General features: G+C 38.9%; 1 protein-coding gene across 2 annotated transcripts in view; it reads left to right on the top strand.

The window, feature by feature from the left end:
* Positions 1–15,839, top strand: part of Atp7a (ATPase copper transporting alpha) — a 106,241-nt gene extending 90,402 nt beyond the window's left edge. The window contains exons 18-23 of one of the 2 annotated variants that reach the window (XM_050130472.1): positions 3,662–3,808; positions 7,150–7,292; positions 9,600–9,803; positions 10,355–10,472; positions 11,568–11,670; positions 12,447–15,839. In XM_050130472.1, the coding sequence (XP_049986429.1) occupies positions 3,662–3,808; positions 7,150–7,292; positions 9,600–9,803; positions 10,355–10,472; positions 11,568–11,670; positions 12,447–12,723 (992 nt within the window). In that variant the 3' untranslated portion in view covers positions 12,724–15,839. The remainder of the gene's footprint in view (positions 1–3,661; positions 3,809–7,149; positions 7,293–9,599; positions 9,804–10,354; positions 10,473–11,567; positions 11,671–12,446) is intronic. The other variant, XM_050130473.1, reaches the window with a different exon arrangement.
* The last annotated feature ends 430 nt before the right edge of the window (positions 15,840–16,269 follow it).

Below are 16,269 nucleotides of genomic sequence, written 5' to 3'. Positions count from 1 at the left end.
GTTCTTGAAGATTTTTTCATACAATATATTTTGATCATATTTTCTCCTCCCACAACTCCTCCTATACCCTTCCCACCTCCCTACCCACTCAACTTCATCTTCTTTCTTTCTCCCATTCAAAAAACAATACACACAAAAAGCCACAAAAAAGAAAAATCAGTAAGACAAAAAAAAATGCCTAAATGAAGAAAAATGAAACAAAAAGTCCACAAAAATACCACTGAGTTAATTTTGTGTTAGTTAACTACTCTTGGACACAGGGCCTACCCTAGAGTGTGGTTAATATTATATACCTGATGACACTCTGTTGGAGAAACCTGACTTCCCTTTGACAATGGGTATCAATTGCAGGTAGCTTCTTTGTTAGGGATAGAACCCCATCTAGCTTTAACCTATGCAGGTCTTGTGTATCCTGCCACAGCCTGAGTTGATATGTGCAAAGGTCCTGTTGTGTATAGAAGACACTGTTTCCTTGGAATCATCCATCACCTCTGACTCTTAAATATTTATGCTTCCTCTTCTTCATAGATCCCTGAGCCTTAAGGGAAGGGGTTTGATGAAGACATCCCATTTAGGCTGAGTATTCCAAAGTCTCTCGCTCTCTGTACATTGTCCAGTTGTAGGGCTCTGTGTTAATTTCCATATTCTGCAAGAAGCTTCTCTGATGTTGAGTGAGTGAGGTATTGCAGTATGTCATTAGGAGTCATTTTATTCCTGATTCTTTAGTGAAATAATAACATTAGCTTTTACCCTATTTATGATCTATCTACTCTCAGGGTCTTGGCCACTTTAGTAGTACCAGGTATGGATTCCATTTCATGGGGTAGGCCTTAAACCTAATCAAAAAGTGGTTAAGTCACTCCCATAGAATTTGTACCACTGTTGCACTAGTATGTCTTACAGGCTGGTCACTGTTGTAGGTGGCAGGGTTTGTTGCTGAGTGGTGATATTGATGGCCTACCTTTCTCTTCCATTGGCGTGCATAGTACCTTTTGGTACCCTGAACACTAGTCATTAGGAGTGAAGCTTCTAGTTAGGCACCTGCTGGACTTCTCCACGTTCTATGATGCAAGTAAATGTTGTCTTCTCCATGGTCTATGATGGAAGTAAATGTTGTCTTCAGCAATAGGACCTTACCAGTAGAGAACAACAAATAACCTTGGCAGTAGCCTGTAGTGTTTTTTGAGGGTGTGTTCCATGGGACCCCTTCATGGCCTGCCATTTCCTACTTGTTATTCCATTTACTTTTTTTCTCCATGCAGTGGCCTCACCCACAAATAACATCTACCCTGTTGACTTATGCTTGTCTTCCTAGACCTGACTGACATCTCTTTTCAGTGACACCTTTGCTGATATGCATTGATAGAAATACTTGCTCTTCTTAAATGTTAGCTGTACTTCATTCCCATTATATTAGACACACTATGAAATGATTATTTCCTGGTCATTTCTATTTCTCTGTGACATTTTCATTTGTCTATGGATGTAATATCAAGTAAGTGACATGTCAGAAATCACTCAGCAGCTTTTTTGTTGAGAATCTGTTGTATTAGGGACTTTTCATAGCACTTTGAATGATCATCAGCGAGGGAGAGGCAGAACTCAGTCTCTTCTCCCCTTGTGATTAGCACGTGTGTGAGGCCCTGGGTTTGATCTCCACTACCACTGAGAGGAGATGGGAGCTAGGAGCAAGGAAAGAATTTGGGAGATGAGTTACTGGCTGTTTTCGTAACCCAGGAAAACATATTAATGGCTCAGACCAGTGTGGTAACAGTAGAGTTTGTAAGAAATGATCGAATTCCGGATGTGTCTTGAAGGGTAAGCTGGAAGATTTAATTACCAAATTAGATATATAAAATGTAAGTAAAACAAGAGTCAAGGAACTGAAGAGATGGCTCACCGCTTAAGAACATTGACTGCTCTTCCAGAGGTAATAGGTTCAATTCCAAGCACCCACATGGCAGCTCATAACCAGCTGTTAACTCAAATGCCTAGGGATCTCATGCCTTCTTCTGACCTCCGTGGGCACTGCATGCACATGATGCACAGACATTCATGCAGACAAAACACCTATATACATAAAAACTAATTAATTTTTAAAAATTAAAACACAGGAGCCAAAGTCATATCAAATTCAGGAGCCTACCCATTTAGATAGATGAAGTTACCATTTAAATAGTATAAAGGAGACAAGAGGAACAATATGGGAGACAAGATTGTGAATCCAGTTTTATAGATATTACATTTGGCTGTCTGATAGCTATGTAAGTGGAAGTATCATAAATGGAAATATTAGGTAGGCAGTTGTCTACAGAGGCCTGAAAATCCAGGAAATAGGCTGAATTAAAGAAACAGAATTGGGAGTCCTTTGATTTGTAGATCTGTGGTATTGAGTACTATAGTCACTAGTTATATATGATTATTAATTTTGAGTTAATTAAAATTTTATTTCATGTAAAAATCCAACTCTTTGATCATTTTGGCCCTCAATAGCTACATGTGTTGGCTAGTGGCCATAGGATCAAATAGCAGATGTAGAGCATATCCATTATTGCTGGAACAGCTGTTCAAACCGCACTAGGTTTACTAAAGTAAAGGTCACTGGTATATTGTGGGAATAGTTTATTGGAGTAGTGGAGACTAAAGCTTTGTTGGAGTGTGTTCACAAGAAAATGGGCAGTGGTGAATTAGAGACAACTAGTAGGGGAAATACTTCTCTTGTGCACAGAAGTAGAGAAGTGTGATAGCTAGAGCAGTGAGCTCAAGAGGCTCCTTCTGTTTTTAAAGATAAGATAATATTCAGCAGAGATGATAGAAAATTGATTATTCGGGAGGTAGAGAAGAGAGTAGTTGGGGATATGGTCTGGAATAGGCAAAGGAGCGTGTACTATCATACAGGTAGAGAGATGGTCTTTGGCAGGCACAGACTCTGTTTATAACAGAGGGAAAAGAAGCTGTGTGCACCTAGGATGCACAGGAGTGGGGAGATATGGCCATGAGAAGTCCTCTTATGATTGCAGGGAGCAGTTGCATGTCAGATGAGAATGGGGGAGGAAAGTTAGATTTGAAAGCAGAGGAGATTTCAAATAGTCATCCTGAGAAAATAATGAATGGACTAGGGACATGCAGTCAAACATCGAAAGGCTCACTTAAAATTAGTGAGTACCAGTTTAAAATGAAACATCAACATAGTTTCGTATTTCCATGTAGCCACATTAGCTATTGATGCACAGTTAAATGTTTGAATTGTGGTTTTCGAGTGTCAAAGGGAAAACCTCAGTAAGAAGGGAAGCTCTGAACTAATACCTTCTCATCCCCATTCCCCATCTTGCTTGAGATTGAACCTAGAGCTCCCTTCACTCAGGCTAGGCAAGCGCTCAGCCACTGAGTTATATCCCTAGCGCTTGAACTAGCACTTGAACAGTATAATGGTGTTTTCTCTTTGGAGCGAAAGCTTAAGGACCTTTAGTCATGGTAGCAACATGGGCTCAGAGGATGTGGAAGAGCAGAATATATTCCTGGAAAACTTGAAAATCACTGTCAGAGGTCATATTCTACCAAAAATGTATTAGAGTGACTGCAAGGTTAGGCAAGAAGAACTTGCCTCAAGATGGATTTAAAAGTTAAATAAGCTCACTAAATGTTATTTCTGTATTTCTAGATGCTGTTGATACTCAGCAGTACAAAGTCCTCATTGGTAACCGGGAATGGATGATTAGAAATGGTCTTGTCATAAGTAATGAAGTAGACAGTTCCATGATTGAACATGAAAGAAAAGGTCGGACTGCTGTATTGGTGACAATTGATGGTAAAGTTTCTCTAAAATATTCTGTGACACAATTGTGATCTCAGTCATTATATTATGTGTCTGTGGAACTTAAACTCTGAGGTTTATTCCAAAGAGGCTTGAATACAAAGTTATAATATTAGCAAAATATGATTATTGTTAATTAAGGATTTTTTACCAGCTATTATGGTACAAGTATTTGGGAGCCTGAGATAGAATTATGACTAACAGGGCTACATAGAAAGCCCCTATCTCAAACAACCACCACCACAACAAAAACCTAAATCAGCTGGACATAGTGGTACATGCTTGTAATCCCAGCATTTTGGAGGTGGAAGCAGGAGGACCAATAGTTAGATGATGCTGTGGTGAGCTCACTGCAAACCTGGGCTACACGAGACCCTGTGTAAAACAAAAACAAAGCACTAAATTTTAAAAGGCCAAAATATTAGGTGGAGTTCAGGGAACCCTTAGGAAGAGGGGGAGGAAGGATTGTAGGAGCTAGAGGGATTAGGGAGACAAAAACATGGCCCACAGAATCAACTAAGCAGAGCTCACAGGGGCTCACAGAGAAGTCTCACATATCCCAAGAATCCCAAGATGGCCTTGAACTCACTATATAGCCACGAAAGACCTTGAACTTCTGATCATCTTGTCTCACCTCCCAAATGCTGGGAATATAGTTGTGCACCACTACGCCTGGTTTACATGGTACTGGAGATTGACCCTAGAGCATTGTAAATGCTAAGCAATCACACTACCAACTGGATTGAATCTCCAACCTCGCACTATTTCTAATGCGTAGTACATTTTTCTATGTAAAAAAAATTGGGGGGAAGGGAGGTTCCGAGACAGGGCTTCTCTGTGTATCCCTGGAACTCACTGTGTAGACCAAATGGCCTTGAACTCAGAGATCCACCTGCCTCTGCCTCATTAAAGGCATGTGCCACCACCACCTGGCTATATGTAAAATTTATGTCAATACAGTTCAATAAAAATTTAAAATCCTGTTTTGGGTGTGTGCTGAAAAGATAATTCTATGATGACAAGTACTTGCTACTCTTGCAGAAGACCAGATTTTGATTCCCAGAACCCATGTTGAGTGGTTCACAGTTGCCTGTAATATCAGCTCTAGAGGATATGCCCGCCTCTTCTGGTGTCTGTGGGCATTGACATAGATGTGTGCAAAATTACATACAGATACACACAAACATATGGACAATTTAAATATCAAAAAACCCTTAAAAATCCTGTTATAGATGCAGTTCACCAGTAGAGTTTCATACCTGGGTTTCATACCTAGTACTAGGGAAAAAATAGGGGGGGGGGAGCCAATTATGGTTATGATCACCTTGGGAGGCCCAGGCAGGAAGCTTGTGTTTGATTATCTGGGACTACATAGTGAGACTGATAAATGATACAGTGTTTGCTTAGCATGGGCACGGCCCTGAGTTCAAACCATAGTACCACACATTAAAAATAACTAAGGTATACATATTTTATTGAGGTTTATTTTATTTGATGAAATATTTTCCATTATTGCCATATAATTGTACTATTTATTTCTGCATTCTGGAGATCAAACACAGGACTATATATTCTAGACAAGCACTTTACAAATGGGGCTACACCCTATAATTCTAGAATTTTATTTTAAGCTACATGCTGTATAATCATTTCTATGTTGTTACAACTTTATTTTTTACTTGTATTTTGAATTTTACTTATATTTTTCTGTGTGTGTTTGTGTGTATGTATGTATCTGTCTTTCTGTCTATATGAGGGTACATATGTTCTACAGTGCACAGGTGAAGGTCAAAGTTTTCTCTTTTCAGCATGTGGATTCTGAGAATCAAACTTAGGTTGTCAGGCAAGCATCCTAACTCACTGAGGCATCGTGCTAGCCCTAGTCTTGATATTTCACCATAATACTGCAATAAGCATACACATAAAGTTTTACATGCTTCCTATTTGCTAGGGTAAATTTCCAGTTCTGAGACTATTTATTCAACATTTACAGTCTGGTATAGGAGTTCCTTCTGTTTGTGTGTTGCTTTCATTGGTTAATGAATAAAGAAACTGCCTTGGCCTAGTTGATAGGGCAGAACTTAGGTAGGTGGGGAAGACAGAACTGAATGCTGGGAGGAAAATAGGCAGAGAAAGGGAGAGACACCATGGAGCTTCCAGAATCAGACTTGCCAATTCTTTCCTGGTAAGCCACTGCCACATGGTGATACATAGATGAATAGAAATGGCCTAAATTAAGGTGTAAGAGTTAGTCAATAAGATGTTAGAGCTAATAGGCCAAGCAGTGATTTAATGAACACAGTTTTTGTGTGGTTATTTTGGGGCTAAGCTAGCTGGGCAGCTGGGACAAACAAATGGCCCTCTCCTTGCAACAATAGTCCTTGCTAAGTATGAAGGTATTGGCTTCGTAATTTTAGTTAGGTACTGGATAAAGCATAGAATAACATTTTTATTCTATTGCAGTTTGGGTGTGCAGAATATGCACACAGTAGCCAGAGGAGGACAGTAAATGTCTTGTCCTATCACTTTCTCTACCTTACTCCCTTAAGGCAGCATCTCTCAATGAACCTGAAACTAGACTGACAACCAGCAAGCCCCAGTGATCCTTATGTCTCAACCCCACTGCCCAGTATTGGGGTTACAGAATTTTAATTTGAGTCCTCATGCTTATATAACAAATATTTATATCCACTGAGCCATTTCTCCAGCCCTCTTACTTTTGTTTTTCAAACAAGAAAATTAGGGGCTGGAGAGATGGCTCAAAGGTTAAGAGCATTGCCTGCTCTTCCAAGGGTCCTGAGTTCAATTCCCGGCAACCACATGGTGGCTGACAACCATCTGTAATGAGGTCTGGTGCCCTCTTCTGGTTTGCAGACATACACACAGATAGAATATTATATGCGTAATAAATAAATAAATGTTTTAAAAAAGAAAATTAGTACCTTTTGGTAATTTTCTCTTAGCATCAAATACCAGTTTTATCTCCATTCACCTATTAGTTTTTCATTCTGTTTGCATTTTAATTAGCTAAAAAGTATTTGTAGCTATAGTTTTAATACCTAAGGGTGGGTGTCTTTTAGTTTTTAGTGACATCTTAATTTTCATTTTACTACTATTAACCTTCATTAAATATTCATACTTTATCAATTTTATTTTCCACAAATATGGAAGCTTATCACAGAGTGTGTGGTATAAAGTCTGTATGGATTAGGATGTTTTAAGTTAAACCAAGCCCTCAATGGCTTAACAGAGTTCATTTCTGTCTGAAATTTTATTCTGCTGTTTTGTTATTCTTCTTTCACCATAATCTGTTTTTTCTGCTGCTCCTATATTAGATGAGCTGTGTGGCTTGATAGCCATTGCTGATACTGTGAAACCTGAGGCAGAGCTGGCTGTCCACATTCTGAAATCTATGGGCTTAGAAGTAGTTCTGATGACTGGAGACAACAGTAAAACGGCTCGATCTATTGCTTCTCAGGTAATTCATCGGTTTACTTAGTTCTTGGGATATGCTAACATCTCATTCTCAATACACATTTTCTTTCTTCCGTTTAAGTGCTGAGAAAGTCACCTTCCCTATTGTTTGCATTATCATCATGAAGCTATCCCTAACCGCTTAAAAACAATCAGTGTGTTATGGTAGAAGGACATTGTATGTTAGAGATGTGAAAAGGTATTTGCATAGCTTGCAGGATGTTTGAGTAGCATTGCTGAACACTGGTTTCTGTTGATGCTTCTGTTGAAATGATGCACATAGTTTTCAGCAGTGTGGCCAGTCCTTCAGCAGGAGCTGCATGCAGGTTCCTCTCTGGTCCATTCTGGATGCCACCAGTGGGACTCTTTTCTTGGACATACCATTTGGCTTAACCCTACATTTATTTCACTTCCAGCATTTTTTTTTATTAAAAAGTACTTAGAATGACTTCTCTCCTCTTCTAGTGTGTATGTATATAGGATGTGCATGTATGTGTGCGCACGCATGTGCCACAGAATGTGTGCGTAGGTCAAAGGGTAAACTTGTGGAAGCTGGTTTTCTTCATTGTGTGGGTTCTGGGGACTGAACTCTGGTTTTATTAAACTTGGTGGCAAATACCTTTACCCACTGAACCATCTTGATGGCCCTCTTCTAGTAAGTAACAGAAGGAATATGTGAGTACATTCTTATGTAAGAATATGAAGGTTGGGGCTGGAGAGATGGCTCAGAGGTTAAGGACGCTGAATGCTCTTCCAGAGGTCCTGAGTTCAATTCCCAGCAACCACATGGTGGCTCACAACCATCTACAATGAGATCTGGTGCCCTCTTCTGGCATGCAGCCATACATGGAGGCAGAACACTGTATTTATACATAATAAATAAAATCTTTTAAAAAAAAGAATATGAAGGTTGTAAAGAATTTGTACCATTTTCCACATTCTCTCTCTCTCTCTCTCTTTTTTTTTTTTTTTTTTTTTTTTTNTAGAGAGGTGGAAGAGAACATCCCTTTGGCTATAAGAACAGCTTTATATTCCAGGAGAAGATCATATTAGAAATCTGGTATACTTCTAAGCTGGCCACTGTTTTACTTCTGTCCTTTGCATACATTAGAATGCACTACTCTTTGCATTACTTTGCTCAGCTTCCATCCTTTCCACAGCCTCCTGTTCCCAAGCTCTCCATTCCTATTATTCCCATCTTTCTTTGCACTCATTCCATGAGAACTTGGTCTGGGGATCCTGACTGTTTTCATTCAACACAAGATGATAGTTGAATGGAACAGAACGGGACGTGTTTCTCCCATCGCTGACAAAGCAGCTTAAACAACGTTTCTCCACTGCAAGGTCTAATACAACTGATAAGAGGAAACTTTTGCCTTGTCCTAAATTAGGTTACCTGACTGAAGAGTCATGGGAGGAAAGAGAAAGATCATTTTTACACACAGTTTCAAGCTGAATCAAGAAAGTTGAACAAGGGGCTGGAGAGATGGCTCAGGGGTTAAGAGCATTGCCTGCTCTTCCAAAGGTCCTGAGTTCAATTCCCAGCAACCACATGGTGGCTCACAACCATCTGTAGTGGGGTCTGGCGCCCTCTTCTGGCCTGCAGGCATACACACAGAAAGAATATTGTATACATAAATAAATAAATAAATATTTTAAAAAAATTATTTCATTCCTTCTAAACTGCTGCATAGAATTCTATAGTATGGATGAATTATAATTTATATTACCATTCCCCTACTAGTGGATGTTTAGGTGGTTTTGAATTTTTCATTTTTGAAAACTGGCAATAATAAATATTTTTGACATCTTTGGACATGAAAGAGTGTGTCTAGATATAGTTAAAAGCTGATTTTCCAGAGCAGATGATGTGCACACTTTGAATGCTCTTACCATGAAGACAATGTCATTCTGTTCATAATAACATTACGCAAGATTGTTTATTGGCTGGAAAGATGGCTCAGCCATTAAGAGAACTAGCTGCTCTTGCAGAGAACCTAGGTTTGGCTCTCAGGGTAGTGGCTCACAACCATATTTAACTCCAGTTTCAGGGCATCCAGTATCCACTTCTGACATCTGTGAGCACCAGGCACATGTCTGGTATGTTTACAAACATGCAGGGAAAACATTAAGAATAAATAAGTCTATTAAAAAATAATGTTCACTTCTCATTCTCAGTGAATATTTTCAGTCTTTTAAATGTAAACATCTGGCAGGTTAAAAATGATGGCTCGTGATTCTAAGCTCAGTTTTGTTTGCAGTATTTAATATTACTTCCTGAAATGAATTGAGTTGATTTTTCTTCATATAGGTTGGCATTACTAAGGTGTTTGCTGAAGTTCTGCCTTCCCATAAAGTTGCTAAGGTGAAACAGCTTCAAGAGGAGGGAAAACGGGTAGCGATGGTAGGAGATGGAATCAATGATTCTCCAGCTCTGGCAATGGCAAATGTTGGAATTGCCATTGGCACGGGCACAGATGTAGCCATTGAAGCAGCCGATGTGGTTTTAATAAGGGTAAGTAAGTCCTGGAGCTCCAGTGGTACAGTCAGTTAGCAAGGCAATACTCATACACTAGAGTAGGTCCTGTGGTCTGAGATCTGAGGAGTGAGCGATTGCCTGCCACCGTTAGTTGTAGTGCTGTAAGGCGTACTGTGTAGTGATCCTGCCCGGAGTCCCATGTTCCTTCCTAGCTATGAAGTCTGAGTTTGGAGTGGAGGTTACTGACATTCTCTCTCAGTCCAGCAACACAAATGAAAATCACAAGCTTCTGATGTTAAAACAAGATTTAACAATAATATAACTGTCTACAACAATATTCACTGATGTTAGTTAAATATTCAATCCGTATACTAGCACACAAACCTGAAAACATTTTCAGAACCCTCAATTTTTTTTTTGAAAAACCTTTTCCAAACTTGACTCAAGGCTTAGCAGTATCTGAAATTTGTACTTAATTCACAGTATATTCCAAGACATACATAATCTCTATTGTACAGAGGGATGAGTAGAGGAGTTCCTAGTGAAGTTAGACTGGTCTCTAATGTCGCCGACCTCTCTCTTCTCAGAATGACCTTCTGGATGTTGTAGCAAGTATCGACTTGTCGAGGAAGACAGTCAAGAGGATTCGAATCAATTTTGTCTTTGCTCTAATTTATAATCTGATTGGAATTCCCATCGCTGCTGGTATGTGATTCTTAACAGCTTTTACTTTTGTGGTTAAAGTCATTAGACATCTATCATATTGGAAGAATTGGTTTAGTTTTGACCTTAGTTTTTGCATATACCTTGCTAATTTGGTGAGAGGCGATGTTAAAACCAGTAATATTCAATGAAATTTATTACAGCCTAAGAATTTGTAAACATTTTGATACTTTAAAATTTTTCCCTTCAATATTATAATTTGAAAAAATACATACCTAGGTAAACATTGAAAAAGTAGTACAGAAAATCTGTACCTACACATCTGCACACACACACAATTAAAAGGAAAATAAAAGGACTGTGCAGTGGTGGTACACTATTTTAATCCCAGTACTAAGGAAGCAGAGACAGGTGGGTCTCTCTAAGTTCAAGGCCAGCCTTGTCTACAGAGTAGTAAGTTCCAGTACTTCTAAGGTTACACAGAGAAACCCTGTTTCAAAAAAACCAACAAATTCTATTAAAACAAATGTGTCATGACATGGTGGCTCACATTTGTAATCTCAGCATTTGAGAGGCAAAGGCAGGAGGATAGCAGCAAGTTTAAGGCTACTCTGGGCTATATATCATGTTCCAGGTGTCAGAACTACCATAGCAAGACATTGACCCAAAAAACATAGATTGATAGATGGGCAGATAGACAGAGAGACAAATAGATTTAAAATTTTAAGTTAAAAAAATTGGGTCAGGTATGATGCTGCATACCAATTTAATCCCAGCACGTATGCAATTCTCTGTGAGTTGGGGCCAGCTAGGGCTTCATAGTAAGATGCTATCTCACGAAAAGAAAGTATGCAGAAAAAAGAAAAGAAAAGGCATGTGTGTGTGAATTAGTCAAGTATGAGCTCCGGTACACTAGAGAACCGAGGACTATCTACCTATAGCTAACAGGATGCACCCCTGGGAAATTCTGAAACATGAGTAAATGGGGACAAGAATATTCATGAGAACACTCACTCTACTAAGAAAAAAATGACAGCAACACAAATCTCTACAACCAAGAGGATAAAATGCTGAAGAAGTAAGAACATAAATTGTGCATATGTTATAAATGCGTTGATAATTCAAATTTGTTTCCAGGAGTTTTTCTGCCCATTGGTTTGATTTTGCAACCATGGATGGGATCCGCAGCAATGGCTGCTTCATCTGTTTCTGTAGTACTTTCTTCCCTTTTTCTCAAACTGTAAGTATGGTGACTTGCTCATCATTTTCTCAATAGGTTTGATTCTTGTATTGATGAGTATACCCAAGGAATTGTGTGTGTGTGTGTGTGCACGCGCGCACGCGCACGTGTGCATGCGCGCATGTGTGTGCATGTACCTGTGTGCACAATGTGTGTGTGGCGGTCAGAGGTCGCCATCAGGTGTCTTATATTTTCTTTACATTATATTTTGAGGCAGAGTCTCTGACTGGACCCAGGGTTCACCAGTTTAGCTAGACTGAGCTGAGCCCCCAGATTCTTCCTGCACTAGATTCCCTAGCACTAGATCACAGGTACAGGCACCACACCCAGCTTTGATGTGGGTGCTGGGGATCCTAACTCAGGTTCTCATTCTTGTACAGCAATCACTTTATCTGCTGAGTCGTCTTCCCAGACTCCTAAACAATTCTTAAGAACTATTAGGGAATAATTAATAAATATCGTATGAGTGGCGTGTGTGGTGGTACACACTTGTATTCTCAGAACTCAGAGGAAGGGACGAGAGAATCAAATTTTCCAGGCTAAGCTACATAGTAAAGACCCTGTCTCAAAAAGAAAAAGCTAAGTAATTATCATTTTATGTAGGCATTACAGACATAAGCCCAAGTGGGACTTTGCATTATGTGACACCACGAAGTTCATTTCAGGCAACTTTCTTAGCGATAGCCACCTTTGCACATCTTCATACTGGGCAAATATTTGTTTGTGCATACAACAAGCATCTAATTAACATTTGGTTGCTTTTAATGTATGTTTAGTTACAGGAAACCAACTTATGACAATTATGAGTTGGGTGCCCGAAGACACACAGGACAGAGGAGTCCTTCAGAAATCAGCGTTCACGTTGGAATAGATGATACTTCCAGAAATTCTCCGAGACTGGGCTTGCTGGACCGGATTGTCAATTACAGCAGAGCCTCCATAAACTCACTACTGTCTGACAAACGCTCCCTCAACAGTGTTGTTACTAGTGAACCTGACAAGCACTCGCTTCTAGTGGGAGACTTCCGGGAAGATGATGACACCACACTGTAAAAGGTCTCGGGGGATGCTGCTAGTTGACGTTCATGTGCACTGATGGAGCACGTACATTGTCATGGAAGGATCTTATGTCAGTCTCATGCTCTTATGTGCAGGATTCTATCTGAGTTGTATTTGTTAATGGCAAAAATAGATTTCTCAGGGCAAGAGCTCTGAACCTGGCATTATCCAAAACAAATTCCCAGCAGTTTTGTTTTACTAGGGATAGAGGATAGAGCAGCAAGTTTAGAACAAACTCCACAGTTAGAGGTTGCTGACTTGCTGCTAATATGGCAAATCATTTTTATTTGACCAAAAAAGTGCCCAAAGACAGGATGATTAAAAATGTGAAGATTTGAGAGCATGACCTTGAGGATATTCTTGAGCCTGTATCCTTGCCCCAATGGGAAGCAATGGCTTTCAAAGCACTGTACAAAGCATCTAGTTTAGAAGGAAAACAGTTGCAACTGTTTCAAAGTAGATGTGCCTTATTTATTGTGGGTTTGCTTTCACCTCATAATGCCTGTGTCCTTGTCCTTTAGTTTCTAAGAGCCCCAGGATGGCTTTTGTCACCTTTCAAGTAAACCAAGTTTAGGTGATTTTTCCTTGATTAAAATAACTGACTTGAGGCAGGAGGATTGCGAGTTCAAAACCAGCCTGGACTATATACACTAAGACCCTATCTCAAAACATTTTTGTAAAACTGACATTCTTCTGAAGTCTTCTCTTATTTTATTGTGTCACTCAGAAGACCTTAGAGAGTGCGAGTTCTCTACCCCTGTTTCCCCACCGCTGTCAGAGATCACTGACTCTTCAGTTTGCCTAGCTCTGGGGTAGCATTCCGCTCTCTCCTGATGAGTTCAGCTTTGTTCCTGGGGGAGCCTGTCCCTCAGTTCTAGGCTAGAGACTTACCATTTGAGCCTCTTTCACGGAAAAGTTCTTCAAAGATTGACACTAATATTTTAACATATATGGGCTGTATAAAAGTACCTGAACTCACTAAATTCTTCTTTTGGGATACAATCACTTGGCTGGTATATTATAATTTAATAAAAATTTAGTTACCTCTTATGTTTTAGATAACTTATCAAAATGATTTTTAAATATACTGTCATACAAAGCTGCTTTTATCAAAACACACAGCAAGCTGTAATATAGAAATAAGAAAATCTCTGGTTTGTGATATCTTATAGTCAATATTTTTCTCTGTTCAAAACATTTGCGCTTATAAACAAACTCCTAATCTTTTATTTGCATGCTATACTTTAAGCACATTGCCTATCTTATATGATTTGTGCTGCAAAAAATGTTCATTTGTCCTTTTCAGGTCAATATTGAACATAAAAAAATCATTTTTATAGAGCAGAGTATAAAGTGAAAAGGAGAATGGGATTCTTCCATTCCATCTCTTTTCTCTCTTATTCCTTCACACCCCCCAGAAACGTTTACATTCTTCAGAGCTGTCTTTCCAGACTTGGGAAAGACCTAACTTCTCTCTTAGCTATCGTAAAGAGGTGAGACTTTTGATGAAGGTGCTATTAGTCTAGAAAGGCAAACCTGTTTTAATAAAGTGTGAATGAGCTTATGTGTTTAAACTCCATTTTAGACCAATCCCTATGCCATCTTAAGAATTTGAGTTTGAATATTTGTTTCTTAATTCTAGCAACCCATCATAACATAACTCGTTGACTCCTAGAAGAAACAACTAATGCTAGAGATGTACAGTAGACTTTTCTTGCTCTGGACCCAAACTGAGAATAGAAGTCCTCCAGCTCTCAGCCAGTTACTCCTCCTGTTACACATGTATAATTGAGCCCTCCTCTTACCTCCACATCATGTTGTAGGACAGTGAGAATAGCTTTTCACTTCTCACTACCAGAAAAATGTGTTTGAGAGAGACTGTATTCCTAGAAGAGGGGGTTCATTTAGAGAGGGATCAAGCACATTGCTTTCAGTTGGTCACTAACTTTAGATAATGTGTTACTGTTGAGAAAAGGTTCTATAAGAGAATGTTCATATGTATATACACATATCATACACGGGGAGAGAGAGAAAGAGAGAGAGAGAGAGAGAGAGAGAGAGAGAGAACCTTCAGAAAGAAAATGGGTTTCTATTTGCATCTGTTTTGAGGTTCTTTACACTTTCTTTGCCACTCGTCTATACTCAATCAGCAACCATTCTCTTTGTCAGAAGGCACCGTGGATACTTTGTTGTCCAGTGCTTGATGTAGACTCAGCTAGGAGGCACCTTTAACTTAATTATCCAAAGATGCCTTTTGAATTTAAAGATTAAAACACAACTAGAGTATTTACTATTGTAGTTTTAAAAGTATAGTTGTCAGGTGTGAAATAGAAATGTTGCTTTTCCTACTTTAGTATCAACATTTTAGGAAGTTAAATTTGATGCCTTATGAACAAATAATTTTATATTATGCTTTAATTTTTTAAAAAATTATTCTTCATTCATATATACAGAATGTTTGAAATAGCACTATAGACAAGATGTTTCCAAAAATGTGAGTGTGCATATCTTTTCTGTACACAGCTTAAAATCAAAAAGATGTGTAGTAGAGGATTTTCCCATTACTTGTGGATTCTGTTTTAAAATTATTTTCTTAATATTTATTTTACTCTATCTTGTTATTTTCTTTGAATGAGGCATCTGGTTACAGGTTATTCTTTTTAAAAAATATACATTCCTGATATCACTCCTTTGGATTATTTTGTTTTCTGTACTTAAAAACAATTTCTTTACCAAATATAAAAATACAGATCCATGCCAAATCATTACCAACTTTTATGCTGACTCTCTTGAGTCCTTTGATCTGGTAATGGGTAAAAAGATAAAGCAAAAAGCATGAATTCTTATTTCTCAGTCACCTGAGCTTTTAATGACATTGATAATAATAAATGCCTTTTGTAGCCAGAACCAGGTGTCTCAACCTTGTGTTTTTAAAGAAATGTTTAGTCATGTATTGTAAAACTTTGGTTAGTATCCAAAACAGGAGCGGACAACTTTGTGCAATATTTGTTTGCTGTAGTCTAGTTTGTTTTTCTCATGCGCATGTAAATTGATATTTCTGCCGAAGATGTGCCTTCAACTTTATAATTATAGTGTTGTAAAAAAAAGTATTGTCAGGTGTCACTGTGTTAAATCATCCAGCCCCCTCCGCCAGCAGCTCCAGACTACCCTCGTTGTGTTATTTGGGGTTTTTTGGATGCTGTTTCAGCTGTAAATCCATGATGCACCAAGATCAGAGGCAGCAGCACACGTTCAGGTGGGAGGACAAAATCTCTTGACCTTCAGATCTTACTCACCCGCCACTATCACCTAATGAGAATGAGAAACAGGAATGTGCATGGCCTCTTCTTTGTAGTGTCTAATAAATTCTTGATATGATGTCTACCCTAAATGAGCTTTTCTTGATTTGGGGGAGTCCTGAGTGGTGTGGAGATCCAATTTATGTCATGAACTTTTCCTGGGGAGATAGGAGTAAGTGCCTACTCATCCCCAATAGGGCACCAAGAACAAACCAAAGTAATGAGTCCACCCAAGTCCAGT

Source organism: Alexandromys fortis, unplaced genomic scaffold (genome assembly GCF_014885135.2).
Source record: "Alexandromys fortis isolate MF-2015 unplaced genomic scaffold, M_Fortis_MF-2015_v1.1 scaffold_326, whole genome shotgun sequence".
NCBI lineage: Eukaryota > Metazoa > Chordata > Mammalia > Rodentia > Cricetidae > Alexandromys > Alexandromys fortis.
The sequence above is the reverse complement of the archived record's forward strand: the minus strand, read 5'-3'. Positions and strand labels throughout refer to the sequence as shown.